Consider the following 17624-nt stretch of genomic DNA (forward strand, 5'->3'; position numbering starts at 1 on the left):
AAAATATATGCAAACCGTCATTGAAAATAATTGACCACATTGCACTGAGGGAAAAAAATACATGTTACTCTGTACTACTGACATTCCAAGAAGTGTAACAGGTGAGCAGGCTACTTAGAAAAATACAGGCTGTGAAAAGAAAATGTTATTAAGAAAATCATAAAGAAAAAATTATATATTTACTATGCATTAAGGGGAAGTGGATCATTGTAAAGTTCTTTAGCAATCTCATTTACACGAGATAAAAGGTTTTCAGGCCTGCTGGCATAGCTATAGTGATAGCCTCATGACTTTTCTTTTCTTTTTTTTTCCTACAGTGGTCCTATGCTCTTTATACAGCAAAAAAGAACAAGATTTTTCCTGGCAAATCACTTGCCATGTAACCCGAAAAGAAATTCTTAAATGTTTACACTCACTCTTATCAAATCATCATTAACTAAATTAGCCAAAAAGTGGTGTGCTTTGTACTGACCACATTATAGTAATGGTAGGAAAACCCATGAGAAAATCAACTTTAATAAGAAAATGGGACTGAGGTACTTTCTAGAATTACTGGACATGACTAGTAGGGAGCAAGTTCCAATTTATCCTTCTGCATTCTAAAAATTTTTAGCTGATCCAAGACAAAAAGAAATCTTTCATTCCCCCTGGAGAAAAAGAAAGAAGATAGGTATGGTAATTTAAACTGTATGAACTAATTATCTGTCAAATATAAACATGATGCATCAGCTTGCATGTCTTGCTTACATTTTTAATATCCAGAGTAAGTTCAATTTGGCCACAAGGCTACCACGATGTCACTTCCAGATAAAGTGGCAGCAAAGACCTTGAAAATTAAGTGTTTCAATTCATAATACAAAACAAAATGTTACTTTCTTTAAAACATATGTTTTAGAGGCACTAAGGGATAATTTTAGATGTTATTGAACATGTAACATGTTATAAGACAGTGTATTTTCCATTGAAAATGAAAATACTACTTCAGAAATTTGTTAATTGAAACTCCCCAAAGATTTCAAATTTCACAAAAATTTACTTTTTGCTTATTTTTAAATATTTTGGGCCAGTTTAATTAAAAAGTATTTTTCCCTACTAGCTTAGAATATCTAAATTACAAAAATTAAAACCTTAAACTGAATTACTGTTTACCCTTATAAATCTGTTTTAACTGATTCAATTCACTGACTCCCTCAACAGAGTTCTTATGCTCTTATTCTTGACAGCCCTACTATAGTAAAATAAGTACAGAGTCTATCTTCTTATACTTTACTCAAGAAAAAATATGCACAAATTTTTTCTCTAGAAATATTTAATGACATGATAAATTATTCCTTCTTTAGATTTCTAATTAACTTCCATTGTCAGTATAAAAAAATTAAAAGGGCTTCACAGGAATTGCAGTTCAACTTTAAAAAGTCCTAAATGTCTTTCTTTTAACAATCTAAATTAAATAAATCAATTCTAGTTCCCTAACCATCTCCCTTTATTACTATTCTAGTCTTTCAATATGAGTGAGGTAAGCAACTGCTGCCCTTTGCACCAGACAGGGGCTAAAAACCCATAAGAACTATACATATGTTTGAATTACTATATGCAATTATCACTTCATAAACTTCCTAAAATAGGGGGAAAAAATCCTACTAGGATTTTTTAACTTCAGAGTAATTTACTGAGATAATTTATTTGTTTCAATTTAGTCTTGCTATTACTTTAACACTTTGAAAATTAAGAAAAAAGAAGGGAAAAACATTTTAACTTAGTAGTTTGAATGAAAAGCACACCAGGCAAAGCACTGAAAGCCAGTCTCACAATTTCACTGGGATAGTACTCACTAAGAGGCAGAGCTTGGTTTTTTTCCTGAATGACGGGAGAGCTTTCAGAGGCAGAAGCAGAAATATTAGAAGAAAACCTAACTTTTCCCACTGGTGGAAACTGTCAAGGTTGACTACTGTTTAATAGAATTTAAATGGGGGAAAAAAGGTTGAGAACAGATTCAAAGAGTATCTGGGAAACAGATCCAAACAGGTTGGTCCCTGAGCAAAGGCACAAATCATTTTATTTTGGAAATGAGCATCTCTCAGATAAGAAAGAGAAATTCATCCAACTAGATGCACAATTTTGACCCAGGAAAATCTAGGAGCTGACTAAAAGTAACTGAAGGAAACTAGTATTAAAAAGCAGGAAAGTTCCCTAAGTAACACCTGCTATTAAAACCTCAGAGGCACTGAGGAAACTAAACCCAAACATTCAATAACACAAAAGCCTAGTTTCTCTCAAAGGCAGAATTAGTCTGAAAGTCCCAGCAAGTGAAAAGCTGATGAAAACTAAGCAGTAAAAGGCAGCTGAATAGCTGGGAGAACCTCTGAGGCCAGCTAGCAAAGTGCCCTCCCATTCATTGTGACCTCCCAGAGAGACCATTTAAAAAGTGAGAGGGCTCCAAGGACACCACAAGTTTTACCGGACATAGCAGTGGTGCCAGGTCAATCCTATCGTGGTCTGAACTCAAAGATGTCTGAACTCTGATCCAGACAAGATAGAAATTAAGCAAGAAGGTATTGTAAATCATTCTTACAATGATTTGGGAACTTACAATGTCCCACCCATTTGACTCTCCCCATAACTTCCTAAATAAATAAGAATGTGAGTGTGGAAACAAAAACAGGTAGCTTCCATTTATATTCCAAATGTAAAATCTTGTTGAGCTTCCCAATCCTCTTTAGCCTTCCCAGTGTTATTGTTACCTCTTGTATTTCTCTGTAGTGAATGAAGTTAGAATCCTACACATAAAGAAAAGCATAGGCCTCTGAGAGGAAAAACTGACAATGGAAAGAAAAGATCACTGGTTATATTACTGGTCTGGAAAAGATAAGGCTATATAGGTAGGTGGCCTATGATGAAATAGGTCCCACAGATTTAACTTACAGCAAGCTCCTAATGTTGTTTCACAAGAATATTCCAGGCTAGAGAAAAAAGTAAAAAGCCAGCCTTGTGTATTATGGCTGTGATAAGATTTGCATATGGAAAATATCCTCATAGTTTCTAATATACACACTGAATTAAGGCGTACTATTGTAAAGAAGATAGACGTCATTTTGTGATATCTGAAGACTTTCTATTTCCTTTATGTATCTGGGCTTTTGTCCATAATAAAAACTATAATATGACCTCATTTCTAAGGTATTTTCCTTTATTTTCCCTTCTCATATCTCTCTTAGGGATGGCAAAAATAGGATAATGATGAGAATGAGGGCTGCGCTAAGGTGATAAGCAGGACAAGACAACAATCAAAGGAAAGCAAGAAGTAATATTGAAAGAATCACATAAGAGTGGTACAATGTTCCCGCAGAATTGGGGGCACCTCATTCAGAAATAGTATGCCTGAAAAATGTATATTCTTTCATTTATCCAGCCATTCTTTCATCAAATATTTATTGAGTGCCAACTAAGTACAAACCACTAGGCTATCAAATTGAACATGATGTATTTTTACAGTCTTTAAATATGCTTACCTCCCTAAGGTATGAGAATTTTTACACTGCTCTTTACTTAACTGGTAATTCAATACATGCTTGCTAAAATACAGCTACAATGAAGAAAGGGCTAATACATTGAGAGATTTCCCTACCTATTAATTTAAGTTTCCAAAACTTCTGGAAGAAGCCATGAATCATTTAAGTCCATTTAATTTTTTTCCTAAATTTGAATCCAATTGTCCCCCTTATACAATACTTGACTACCTTCTAAAATGAAATTGTGCCCTATAAAAATCATTCAGCCATTGACATAGTTTGAGTTTCAAGTTTTGCTTCAACAACCACAGTTTTTAAATATCTTAGGTACTCAAGATAGTATGTTCACACCAAACAAATTAGTTGCCCTGGGATGCAGAGTTCAAGCTGGAAGCATTCTGAAACAGTGAACAGCTTTGGGAAATGTACTGGGTTACAGAACATAACAGTTACGCTGTCTAAGTCAGTCTACCTAGTGTGGTAAGTATTTACCTCTCACTGAGTTGTATTTTCCCTTGTTTTCATGTTAGTCTCTTCCTTCCTATCACCCCTTAAATGTGAGCCTTTTTCGCACCTTTCTATCCCCAGGCCTCAATTCTTATTTTACCTTTACTACTTCATTAATTTAACCCACTCTTATCCCTTATTCCACTTTCTCTATGTTCTTCCTCCCTAATTTCAGATTTCTGCTAAGCATATCACAAGTCCATATCATCAGCCACATTAATTACAAATTATTTTTAATCTTTCTTCCTCAGTACTTACAACTAGACAATCTCTTTTCTTCTTCATTTTCATTCATCATTTTCCATTTTATCTGTCACCACTTTAATTCAGGGGCTGAATTTTCACCGCATATCAACACTATTAGAATAGCCTCCTCACTGCGTTGGCCTTTAGTCCTTGTCTTTCTTCAGGCTTCACCATGCCCTCAGATTCATGATCCTAAAATATAATTTGCTATTTTTTGAATATGCTAAAAAAAATGACTATGGCAGACGGAGCAAAAGTTTCATCCAGTGTAGTTGGAAAAGTACTAGATGAAAAATTGGAAAACCTGAATTTTTGTGGTTAAACCACACTCAGTCTTTAAATAATGACATGTCCTTAACCCCTCCAGGTACCAGATTTCTTATCTATTCAAATGACTAAAATAAGCAGTTTTCAAACTTTTTTATTTAAAGTTTTTGAACTGTAATGGATTGAGATGTTGTAAATGAATAAAAGAGATTTTTTTAAATGAAAATTATTACTCAAGAGTTTACCAAGAACCCTTAATTCTAGAATGGGGGTGGGGGTTTGAGTCAGATGCAGAAATAGCTATTGTAATGCTTTTGGAAACGATGAAGATGTTACCTAAGGCATCCAAAATGGGATTACAGAGGAAAAGACAGTGTTCAGGCAATGATGTGGAAGTTTTGATAACTAGTTGGAGGTAAAGAAGAACAATAAAGAGGATAAAAAGAAGAGTCATTTATGTCATGGGTAACTGATTATATGGAGAGTCAATTGAATTAGAAAGAGAAAATAGAAGGAATTTGGACAGGGGAGAACGGAAATGCTTTGGTTAAAAGAGAAGGAAGCCAAGAACCTCTATGACTGGGTGTTCTCTCATTCCTAGGCACCATCTATGGCCCTTCCACGATACTCCAGGGATTCAGGGACTTCAGCATGAAACCACTTTTAAGTGGGATAATTTCACAATCTCCTTACAGTTTTAAAATTCTACCATCTGTTAGCTAAGAACTGATCCTGTGTTTGATTTTTCTACTCTAGTTAAGCAGCTCAGCTTAGTGTTCCTTAAATATACCTTATATTTTTCCAACTTCATCCAGTTTCTCTGATACACCTTCCCCAGCACTTCTCTTATCCAAATCCTAGTCATCATTCAAAAGCCAGTGCACATTTGCAGCATTTAAACCTATATAGTATAGGGTTATTATCTGTTTACACTCATAGCAGTTAACTCTTCATGTACACAGCTCGTGTACGTTTCCAAACAGATTATGAATCCCTAAAGGGGGAAATTTTTATAAATCTTTGCACCTCCCGTAGCTTCAATCCAAGTAATTTGCACATAAATAGGTTTTCAAAAAAAAGTTAATAAACAAATGATAGAAGTGACAGTGGGAGGAGGCAGACAAATGCCTCCTCCCTGGTGTATCCCTGGTGAACCCCCACCTCCAAGACAAAAACAGTTTAAAGCCTGAAAGCCAAGCTAAAGGTCAAACCCACAGACTAGATTGAGAATCTGTCTTCCCATTTGGTACATTTTTCTCTGCTTGATTCCCAGCATTCAACTATTTTACATACACCTACCCTTCCTGAATTGGTTTTTTACACTGTTGTGCCCCTCCCTGAGTAGCGTCTTTAACCTTTTTTGCATACTCACAAACCAATCAGAATGCATTCCCCTATTCTGAGCCCATAAAAGCCCTGGGCTCAGCCACATTGGGAGAGAAACCACCTCATTGCAGGTGTTCAACCACCCTTGCATACTCTCTCCACTGAGAACTGTTTCATTGCTCAACAAAATTCTTCTCCACCCTTCTCACCCTTCAATTGTCAGTGTATCATCATTCTTCTTGGATGTGGGACAAGAACTCAGGAACTACCAAATGCAGGTACAAGCTATAACACAGTTGGGCTGGGGCATGCCCAGACCAGCCACAGACTGAGCTGGTGTGCAGGCAGGCCGAGTGGGTGGACCACTTCCTGCGGCAGGCAGCATGGTTGAGCAAGACCTGGCAGGGAGGTGGCATCACCAGCCAGAGGTTCCCAGCTTGCAAAGTGACTGAGGAAAATCTGTGTCAGAAGAATGATCCTAAATTATGTCTACCAAAATCACTTCCCTCAAGGATAATCCTCCCCACAGCATAGTTACATTTGTTAGTAGTTGTGCCCTTGTCTTCTTTAAAAGATATTAACAAATGTATACATTTTTAAGGTTAAGTTTGACTTTGATAAGAAAAACTTTAAAACCACCTTGAAAATATCTGTACCTTCTTTTACAAGAGATTCTGAGACTTTCCTTCTAGAGAGTTTAAAGCACCTGATCTTCGGGAACTGATAATATCTATCTACTGTGGCTGGCTGCAAAAAATTCCTTGTATTATAAGAGTAGTTGTTTGTGATTTTAAACCCAAGAGACAATGGAAAGCATATGACATATATGTAGAATAAAAGAAATTAACACTAAAAATAAATGCAAAAAAATTTATAGACATTTCATGAAGTCTGAAAATAGATAACCTAAGCTGGGCGTGATGGCTCACGCCTGTAATCCCAGCACTTTGGGAGGCCAAAGCGTGCGGATCACCTGAGGTTGGGAATTCGAGACCAGCCTGACCAACATGGAGAAATGCCGTCTCTACTAAAAATACAAAAATTAGCCAGGCATGGTGGCACAGGCCTGTAATCCTAGCTACTCGGGAGGCTAAGGCAGGAGAATCACTTGAACCCAGGAGGCGGAGGTTGTGGTGAGCTGAGATCATGCCATTGCACTCCAGCCTGGGCAACAAGAGCAAAACGCCATCTCAAAAACACACACACACACAAACACACACACACACACACACACACACACACAAATAACCTATTCTTGTTAGTACAAAATAGAGTGTCACATCATTATAGCTCTATCCATTATTTCTGGCTAAGTAACTATTATTTATCTCATAGTATACATTCCATCAAAGACACAATACTTGAAATTGTGAGGCTTTCGTTTATTTAAAAAAGATATAAACCTCTAATCTCAGTTGCCAACCCCCATCAAAAACAAGAGAACACAATAATTCAAATCTATAGTTTGGGGTAAGTGAAAGGTGAGTTTTGCTAATGATTTTTTGTTTCTTTCCTTCATACCCAAGGGAAAAGAATAAAAGTAAGAGATATATTCACTTTTCCAAGTTGCCCAAAATACAATCATTTTAAATGAAGCTGGATAAAAAGTAAAAAGTAAAGAAGTGGCTATAAAAATGTGGCTCTACAAATCTAAGGTATTTAGATACATTTTTACTTAAAAAAAGCTTTAACTTATTTTCTATGATTTCTACATTTTCCATAGTAAGTTATAAAGTTTATGAATCTTACATCCCCAATTATAAGTTAAAAATGCATGCTATTTTTGAAAAAATATCATGTTTTTTAAATTTTTTGGTACTATTGGCAGCAATCACAGACAGTGTAACATCAGCATGAAAATAGTAAGGAATAAAGATCTTTCCATTATCATCTTTTCACATTTACCAGAAACTAGATTATAATTTTAAACTATTTCAGTGAGAGAAAGGGGCTTATGATGTTTGTTTAAAATACATACTTTGAAAAAAGTATATCATCTTTACAATAAAATGAATTTTAAATAAAGTCATCCTGTTCTGTTTCTCTCTTTTCCACATTAGTTTCTTCATTTATTTCTTTATGGATTTCAGAAATCCATATCTATATAAAATTCTAGTCTTACAATATAAATAAATTCTGGAAATCCATTGTACAACATAGGGCATATGATTAACAATACTATATTGTATACTTAAAAATTTCATAAGAGGGTATATCTTATGTTAAGTACTCTTACCACAAAAGGGAAAAAATAAAGCAAAAAGGGGAGAAGAACTTTTGGAGGTGACAGATAAGTTTATGGCATTTGTTGTGATGATGGTTTCACGGGTGCATACTAATCTCCAAACACATCAAGTTTACACATTACATATGTACAGCTTTTTGTATGTCAATCATACCTCAGTAACGTGGTTAAAAATAAATTTTAGAATGGCTCAAAATTACAACTATTCAGTTTATGGATGTCTCTCAATATGTGCACATACAAAAAACAACAGATGTCTTTCATAAGTAATGCTAAATGCCTGTGCGTGTAACATGGTAAATTTAAATTTTATTTCATTAAGTTTTTAGTTTCCAATCTCAGAAGAGTGATTAGAACTCACTGAAAGATGAAATTTAATCTGTTTTAAAGTAACTTTCCTGAAAATGAAATAATTAATAATTGCAGATATTTGGAAAATACAGTAATATATACGGACAAAAATAAAAATCATGTATCCCAATATCAAAAGATAGTCATTTTAACATTTTGGCCTATTTCAAATTAACATAATTATTTATTATTTACCTCATTATGCCTCCAGTAATTCTTTTAAAAAGTGGTTTGTCAATATTCATTCAATCTTATAGATAGGAAGTAACTATAAAATAATAAGACTAATTTTAAACATTTGTACATGCAAGTGAACATTTTTAATGCTAAAAATGCAGCTACTGCAGAAAGTATTTTTTAGAATGCTTCCTTGAGTACTTTATGTTAAATTATTAAAGTATTTTAAAATTCAGGAGGTAAACATATTAATTACCATTATAGAAGTAATTCTGTAATAAATTCAAACGCAGAATATAACATTCTAGAATTTTACCAGAATCTTATTGTTTGTTCCTGTGTTTTCCATTTTCTTCCCCAAGTCTTTCAAACTATTATATTTACATGTTAGAAATAAATTTGTTAATCATTTTCACAAATTATCTACTATTAAGAATTTAGGAAATCCTATTCATGAAAATTACCATAGAAGAAATTAATGTATTTTTTAAAAATCCAATTGTAATATAAAATCATGTAGGTCAAACTCTATCTTTTCACCAACCTGCAATTAAAAAACAAATCAGAGATGTATTACCACAAAAAGAAATTGGTTTTAAGATGTAATAAAAATGGCATCCAAGAATAAATCAAATCTCTTAAAATATTTAAATTAAAATTAAACATCTGATACAATGTGCTAATATTCATGATGAGTTATAAAATTCAAATACTGATTTTTTTCTAAACTATATTTTCTAAGGACCAAATTACATGGTAAGGGGTTGTTCCTCCTTTAAAATCTACTCGAATTTTACTCCTACCTCTGGCTAATGTTCATTTCCAAAACTTATTTAAATGTATTTCTAAAGGAAATAAATGTGAATACTCTGAAATTTTCAAAGTGTCTCATGAATGCAAAATGATGATGATGATGAAAGTGATTATGACAACAATGATGATCATTTATCTAATGCTTTTAGAAAGAGCTGCTAAATTAGTTCACTTTTCCCCTTAAGATCTCCATGTTGAACAGTAGGGTACATCTTTCTACAGAATGTAATTTTGGTTAAAGTTTTTATATGATTAATTTCTTAAAATGTAGGCTATCAAATATTGTATCTCCTTTAGCACTCTCTAATGCCATCTAGTTGTCAAAATTAGTGGAGACAACATCTCCCGTAACTGACAGGCCAAATCAAGGCATGCATCTCTTAGTGTAAGGAATAGATGAGATGAGGTACCCCACTCTATCCAATTCCTCATATTCTTCATGGGTGGATCTCTGCTTTATTTCTTCTGTCAATCAACGGTAAAAAAAGAAAATGAGGTTGTTCAGATAAATCCTATGTCCTGGGCCCTGCCTTAACTACTTTTTCTCTACTTTTTATTTGCAGTAGCATCCCTTTCACTCACATTGTTCCCAAGAGCTATTGTTCAGTGCCTATCAAGCTTTATGAGTACAATCAATGTCAGATGAGGTAATCACAAGCACTCTCACTTGAATAAGGTTAGTATACATTTAAAGAATTGCACAGTCCCTGCCAGGTAACCAAGATTTTCACTTCCCACAAGTCTGCATGCTCTTCCTCATGCTGTTTTGGAGGGTATAATTCTTCTGGCCATTTCTACTCTTCAGTCTAAGGCTGAATTATTTTCCTTGGAGGAACAACGTCTTTTTTCCCTTTTGAGTGCTGGTTCTGGTTTTTAAGGCTTCTTACACAGAATGATGCTAGTCTCTACAAACTTGACAAGTATCCCTATGGTTAAGTTTTAGGTACTTACTATCAGTTATTTCCTCAGGCTCCAGCCCCAGTTCACTTTCTCTCAACCAGGAAAACTGGATTTCCTCCATCTTAAACTCAATCTGTCACTCTTTTATGGTTAGTTCTGCAAACATGTTTTCCCAGCCCCTTCATAATACCATCTACTCATTCTTATCTTTACTGTTTTTTTTTCTTTTCACAGTTCTACTTTCTGATACTATCAGCTCTCTAAAATCAGATTTGCAGTTCTTCTAAAAACAATGGTTAAGCCAGAGACACTCCACTGCTGTTCCTTAAGAATTAAAAAAAAAAAAAAATTACATTTTCATTTTTGTACAGAATCTTCTACTCTCTTGTCTGGTATTTCCTTTAATCCACAATAAGTTTTATTTGGGGAAGTGAATTCAGTAGGGAAGATATTTAGCCTTATGATATACAACCAAAAGTTACAAAAGGAGAAGAACAGAGGATTTCTATATTTAATCAAAAATCTTATGTGCCAGGGAGGAATTTATCATTTACAGAAATCTTATAATGAATGTTTTCATAGAAAAAAAAATTACTATATATTTAATTTTCATAAAATCTGAAATTTCCCAAATCAGACATGCTTAAAGATGAGAAATTTCTTTAATAGCTTAGAATTAGGCCTACACTTTATCCTAAGCTTTAACAAGACTCAAATACCCCTTTCTATTTCACATTTAAAGTTACGAGCCTACTTTTCAAGAAAAAAAAGACCAACCAATTTCTTAAGTACCAAAACAACAGATGAGCCAGTGTATTTTTTAAGAGCAGTGGTTACAAAGAAAAATGACAGTATAACTTTGTAAAATTATATGTTAACTTACATAATCATGGAAGGCTTTTGCTTCACTTGAGTGTTCACATGTTTCACGTCTCTCTGGAGCTGCACAGTAGAGATCCCAAAATACACTAAAAAAGTAATCATGGTAACATTAAGAAAACCATACAACACCAATATGAGAAATCACAATTCCAAAAGTAGAAGACATGTTTTTCTTTATACAAAATGTTTCATCTTCAGAACAGATATTTATTTGAAAGACTTAAATGCAGGCAAGTCTCTTCAAGCAATAACAGTGCTACCATCTAGTCATCTTTCAGAAATGCTAAGTAAGACTTTCCTAAAAAAATAATTTTATAGCAATAATTTAAAAATTGTCATTCTTATAATTGGCTGTTTATGTGATATAAAACACTTGACTGGAGTAGCTGTAATACTTTCCACTATTTTCCCATGAAGAATAGAAACAGTAAATAATATGCCAATTTAATAATTAAGGAATAAAGTGGTCCATTGATGTTTTTAAAGATAATTTTGTTGTCCAACTCATAGGCCAATACCCTGACCATTAAATTACATTGTTTAAGCAAATATATTTTCTTAAAAATGGTACATTTCCCTGCAATTACCAAAATAGTTTAGTAATTTTGAAAAGACATCCTAATACCTCTTTTTTTCTCCTATTCAAGAACAGTGGGAAGTGAAGCAAACTATGGGGGGAAAAAAATTATGCTCCTTACAAAACATATGGCTCTGGTCATCCTTCCATTACTAAATTAATAATGAGCATAAGCAAGGATTCTAAAATCAGAAAAGCAAATGTTTTAAAGTGTTGGTTATAAATAAAGGCAATTATAATTATCAATAGAATTATTTTTTTATTCCACATTTCCCACTCTATAAAAGTGGAAGGTAGATTAAGACAAGTAGTTAAGAGTACAGGCACTGGAGCAGGACATATCTGAGACAGAGTCAGACCTACTGATTACCAGCTGTGACAGCCCTTAAGCAAGTTGCTTAAGGAAACACAATTTCCTCCTCTATAAAATGGGGTTTTTGAGAAGATGACATTATGCCATATATGCACAGTGTCTGACATATAACAAGCATATTATCAATAATATCAATACTATAATTAGTTTGCATAAAAGCTTAAAATACATATATATTTTTAAGGCAGGTCACTGTGGTGAGGGCACACACGATGAGGATACAACAAAACTTGGTAAATTGAAGCCAGACTCTTTGTTTCGACCTTCAAAGATTCATTTAGTCTGGATCTCTCTCTCTTCTCAGCTAGGAGAAAACATTCTGCAAGCCTTACAATGCAAAGTTCAGTTCATAATTCAGTAAAGTAAGATTACCCTCAGTGGGGAAAAATGTGAAAAACTGAGTATCGACATTATTTCCTTTTCAGTTTCTATAATAAGCAATAAATAAGAGAAAATAATAAAAATAAAATTAAGTGAATTTCAATATTTTCAGGAGAGTGAAAGTAGTGAAAGTCATAACTGAAATCCTTGCAGTCCTACTGGGAATAATCAGAACCATAGATAAACAAGGATACAGCTAAAAGTTTTTCACCTAGATCAGGTGTGTTATGCATTACAATGTATTGCAATCATGTTCTTAAAGAACTTCAAAGATCTTAAAACCAAAGTTTTGTAATGTGGTCTTTAAACTGTATTTAATCAAAGAATATTATATGCAGTATTACATGACAAACAATATAATATCTCTGCTTCTTTCCTAATTTCCCTAATTTCCACTCAAGTAACAGAAGACCTCTCCTGAAAATTATTCCAATTACATTACTTTTATAATTCCATTGTAGTACATTTAAAAGATTATCTCACACAATGGACTGAGGGAAAATAATTTATTGATTTATTGTTGGAGTATACCCTAAGTTATTAAATAAACATCAGAAATAATTATTTCTAAATATATAGTTAAATTAAATATTTATCTTATAATAGTAACATCGTTCTACTTCTATTTTTATGTTTGCCTTTATGGATTTAGTGGAAGGTCAAATGTTTGTAAGATCAAGCTTAGAGATTATAAAACAAGTGACTAAAACAGGATAATTTTATAGGTGGTGTTTCTGAGAATCCTGTATTGCTTATACATGATCTTGTTTTACATAGGCAAAGAAACAGCTCCTTTAAAAATATGTCTCACAGCAAGCCTTGTGCTAGGTAGGTCCCATATTTTAGTATCTAGGACAAGTGTGTATTCTTTTCCATACATTTACAATGTCTATTCTATCATTTTAAAGATCAGTAAATCTTCAATTTTAAAAAAGCCCTACTCATCAGCAAAGTTTCATAATTAAGTCTATTATAATCTAGGATATGTTATGAAATTTAAATGATAAAATTAAAAATTAAATACAAATTTAGTTTTAGTGCTATGATATTCAAGTTTTAACACATGCCCCATCTATTTTATTAAGCATATGTATGTTCTTCCTTCTAAGAATCACAGGTAGTAAAGACATTTCAAAATTTCATCCGTTTTAGAAAGTTCAATTATATTTTGCCTATTTATAAAACAAGGTTGAGAATCCCTTATCTGAAATTCTAGATAAGGACCAGAAGTGCTTCAGATTTAATTTTTTTTTTTTGATTTTGAAATATTTTAATTATACTTATACTTAGTGGTTGAGCATCCCAAATCTGAAAATCCAAATTCCAAAAGGCTCTAATAAGCATTTCCTTTGAGTTTCATGTTGGCACTCAAAAGTTTTAGATTTTAGATCTCAGGTTTTCAGATTAGGGATGCTCAACTTATATTGTGACTGATATAATACCACCCTAATATTTGAGAACAATTGGCCATAACATAACGTCAACAACAAAGGCTGTAGTAAGACCAAAATACATGATTTTAGTCCATATTCTGCAATTAATCCATACTTGGTTTTGTGAGCTAGTAGACAAATCACTTAATTATAATGTTATAGCCTTATTTAGAAAATAATGAGGTTAAAATCAGAAGATTTCTATAAACCCTTCATGAATAAAAAATGTAAAAACTATATTCTTCTAGTAATATTCAAATATGCATTAAATACTTGGTCTATATAACATGCTGCCTTGCCATACACTACCCAAGAAAATAAAAAGATATGTAATCCATGGCACAAATGTGACTGCTGGTTCAAAACTAGTGATGAATTCAAAATTGCTTGCTCACTTGCCCGAAACTGCTCACTTCACCTAGATGTAGAAGTTATATAGCATATATAAAAATTTCACTAATATTTTTAACAAATGCTTTTAGCTGATATCATGACAATATGATGATTAGTATACAAAAATGTAGACTTATGTCCTAGAGAAAGAAGTAGGCCTTTTAGTTTAGGTAAGTTTCATAGCAATACTTGATTTGTGCTTAGGTCGAAGGATTTTACTGATGTACTTTAGTAAGCTATTCTGATGATCCCCTGTACTTGTTCCTTGATCTCCAAGAGGGCCAAGGTCAGAAAATTTTGAACCTCCAAAGATGCAGACTTTGCCCCTCTACAACCTGCGATGCTGGTGACTAAGGAGCTTCTCAGTTCCTCTAATCCTACAACTATTAAACATGAAAGCCGGCTGGGCGCGGTGGCTCAAGCCTGTAATTCCAGCACTTTGGGAGGCCGAGACGGGCGGATCACAAGGTCAGGAGATCGAGACCATCCTGGCTAACACGGTGAAACCCCGTCTCTACTAAAAAATACAAAAAACAAGCCAGGCGAGGTGGCAGGCGCCTGTAGTCCCAGCTACTCCGGAGGCTGAGGCAGGAGAATGGCGTAAACCCGGGAGGCGGAGCTTGCAGTGAGCTGAGATCCCGCCGCTGCACTCCAGCCTGGGCGACAGAGCGAGACTCTGTCTCAAAAACCAAAACAAAACATGAAAGCAAATACTATCCTTGAAATGTATTGGGTTCATCATCATGAATAATACTTCAGAGTTTTATACAGTCTCTTTATTCCTAAGCAGAAACAAGTGAAAATTTTATATTTTACAAATGAACACAGAGACTGAACACAGAGAAGCAAAACTTACAAAGTATTGAAATCTTTGATCTTATATCATTTATTATCATTAAAATCTTCCCCTCATAAATCAAGAGAAAATACTGCATTCCCAAGTTGAAGATTCTCATCCAAACACTGTATCTCCTTCTATTCCTGAGGATGTGAGTTGAAATGACTTAGGTAGCTTGTTAATATCTCAAGGGAACACAGAAAGTGAAATGGTTGTCAGAGAAGTCTACAAGGGTGAATAAACATGCCAGATGTGTCCCAGAAGATGGAATGCTAACATAATTATATAACTTATGCCACTGGCCAGATCTAGGACTACCTGAAAACAAAAATTTTTTAAAAGACAAAACAAAACAATAAAATGCCATGGAAAACAATTTTTCTGAGGAACAAGCCATGCTGTTACAAGTTCAAGTCTTAATAACTAAGGAAGTCATTTGTCTTTGTCCCAAAAATATATCAATGAATGTTAGTTACTGACAATCTCTATTAAAGAAAACTATTCATTCACAAGACCAAAAACAGTTTCACATGAAATGTGTATGTACCTGTTCTTCATCTTAGAACCTCCCCAAATGTATAACTTGTATTAATATTATAATACCTTTAAAAATTGAAGTAGTAAGTTTTGCTTCATTTTTATAAAATTCTCACAATACTCCTGATTAGAAATAAATTTCTATTTTACAATATAATAAAGATAGTTACCATTATTGAGTAAGTACTATATTCAAGCATCGTACACAAAGTATCACATATTCAGCATCTAATCCTTCTAATTACTATCCCCACTTTGTAGATGAAGGAATTGAAGCTTAGGTTAAATTAGATTAAATAATTTACCTAAAATCACACAGTGGCAGAGCTGGGCTTGAGCCTTTTAATTATTACAGTATTTTGTTTCTAACGTGAGTGTGGTTTTAAGAGTTCTTAATGCAAGACTCCTTATTCTGATTGTGGGCAGGTTTCTACAGTTGTGGCAGTCTGAGCAGCATCAGCTGTTACAAGAGTGGGATGGATACCTGTCCCAGATAAGACAGTGAGCACATTGTTAGCCTACCTTTGACCCCATGCCCCAACTCATTTCCTGACTATCCTATGGCAACCACCCCCTTACCCTACATGCAGCTGCCAGGGATTCATGGATGCCTCAATATAGACATGACTCAGAAAAGAAAACTTTTGAGTCCCATTTATATACACTGCCTGGAATTAGCCACTCATAATGCTCAAATGGGAAATGTAATTAATGACTTATTAATAGTGGGGCACTGAATTCTGCTCTGTGATTAAGAAATATCTGTTACTGAGATGAGCACTGGTTACAATTCAGGAACTTGAATTCTAACTCTAAATGTGACCTTGGGCAAATAGTTTTTGATTTATGTAAAAAGAGAAAATAAATGTTATGTATTTTACAGTGTTTTATACAGAGACAAAGACATGACATATACAAAACTAATTTTAAAAGAAACTTAAAGGTACTAAAAATATTACAGAAAAAGTCTCATATAGCTAGTATAGTGAAATAAAAAGAAGTTTTCTAATTAACTTGAGTAACATTTGCCTCATTTTTCTTTCGAGTCCTTCATATTAAATGAAGATTCCCTCAGTTTTTTACAATGCTCTCTCCCCACCAAATTTTCCTCTGTTTTCCACATGCCTTCCTCTTCTTCCACGCTGAATTTTAGTTTTATTCTCTATGGCCTATGTCTTTTGCCTTCTCTCTTGCTAATACTTTTCCTCCCTTCTCACTCTTATCAGCCTCCTCCTTAGCCCCGTTGTTACCTACGGAGTCTTATATGATGCTTAGTTTACCTCAACTCAAACAGGTTATACCTTGCCTGTTATAGGAAAGACATAGCAGATGAGTAAAAACCAGTAAGCCAATTATAAATATTATACCATTCTAGTAAGCTAACTAACGCCATTGCACTTGTTTTCCTGTGGGTATTTGGTTATTCTTAGCTATACCTGATATTATTCATTAGGTTCTAAAAAACTAGAGTGCTAGCATACTACAAACTACAAGATTCAACTTTCCACTGCCAGGTGAAAAAAACAGAATTCTTAGGATAATCTTACATTTTAATTTATTTTCTTTACAATGTTACATATATTTGATTTCAAGATATAAATACAGGGGACCAAAGTCACTTTAAAAGGTGCTTTATATTTTTATTTCATTAAATAAAAATGAGGTATAGGCTGGCATAGGCTGGTTGCAGTGGCTCATTCCTGTAATCCCAGCACTTCGGCAGGCAGAAGCAGAGGCAGGTGGATCTCGATCCCAGGAGTTTGAGACCAGCCTGGGCAACAACAGCAAAACCTCATCTCTACAAAAAAATACATTAAAGTAGCTGGGCATGGTGGTATGCTCCTGTAGTCCCAGTTACTCAGGAGGCTG

General features: G+C 34.0%; 1 protein-coding gene across 1 annotated transcript in view; it reads right to left on the reverse strand.

Moving 5' to 3' along the window:
* SSBP2 (single-stranded DNA binding protein 2) overlaps positions 1–17624 on the reverse strand; it is a 211739-nt gene that overhangs the window by 185210 nt on the left and 8905 nt on the right. Inside the window, exon 3 of the mRNA XM_011934359.1 lies at positions 11225–11309. Within this exon, the coding sequence (XP_011789749.1) occupies positions 11225–11309 (85 nt within the window). The remainder of the gene's footprint in view (positions 1–11224; positions 11310–17624) is intronic.

The sequence above is a fragment of the Colobus angolensis genome, unplaced genomic scaffold, assembly GCF_000951035.1.
Source record: "Colobus angolensis palliatus isolate OR3802 unplaced genomic scaffold, Cang.pa_1.0 Scaffold134, whole genome shotgun sequence".
In the NCBI taxonomy this organism is placed as follows: Eukaryota; Metazoa; Chordata; class Mammalia; order Primates; family Cercopithecidae; genus Colobus; species Colobus angolensis.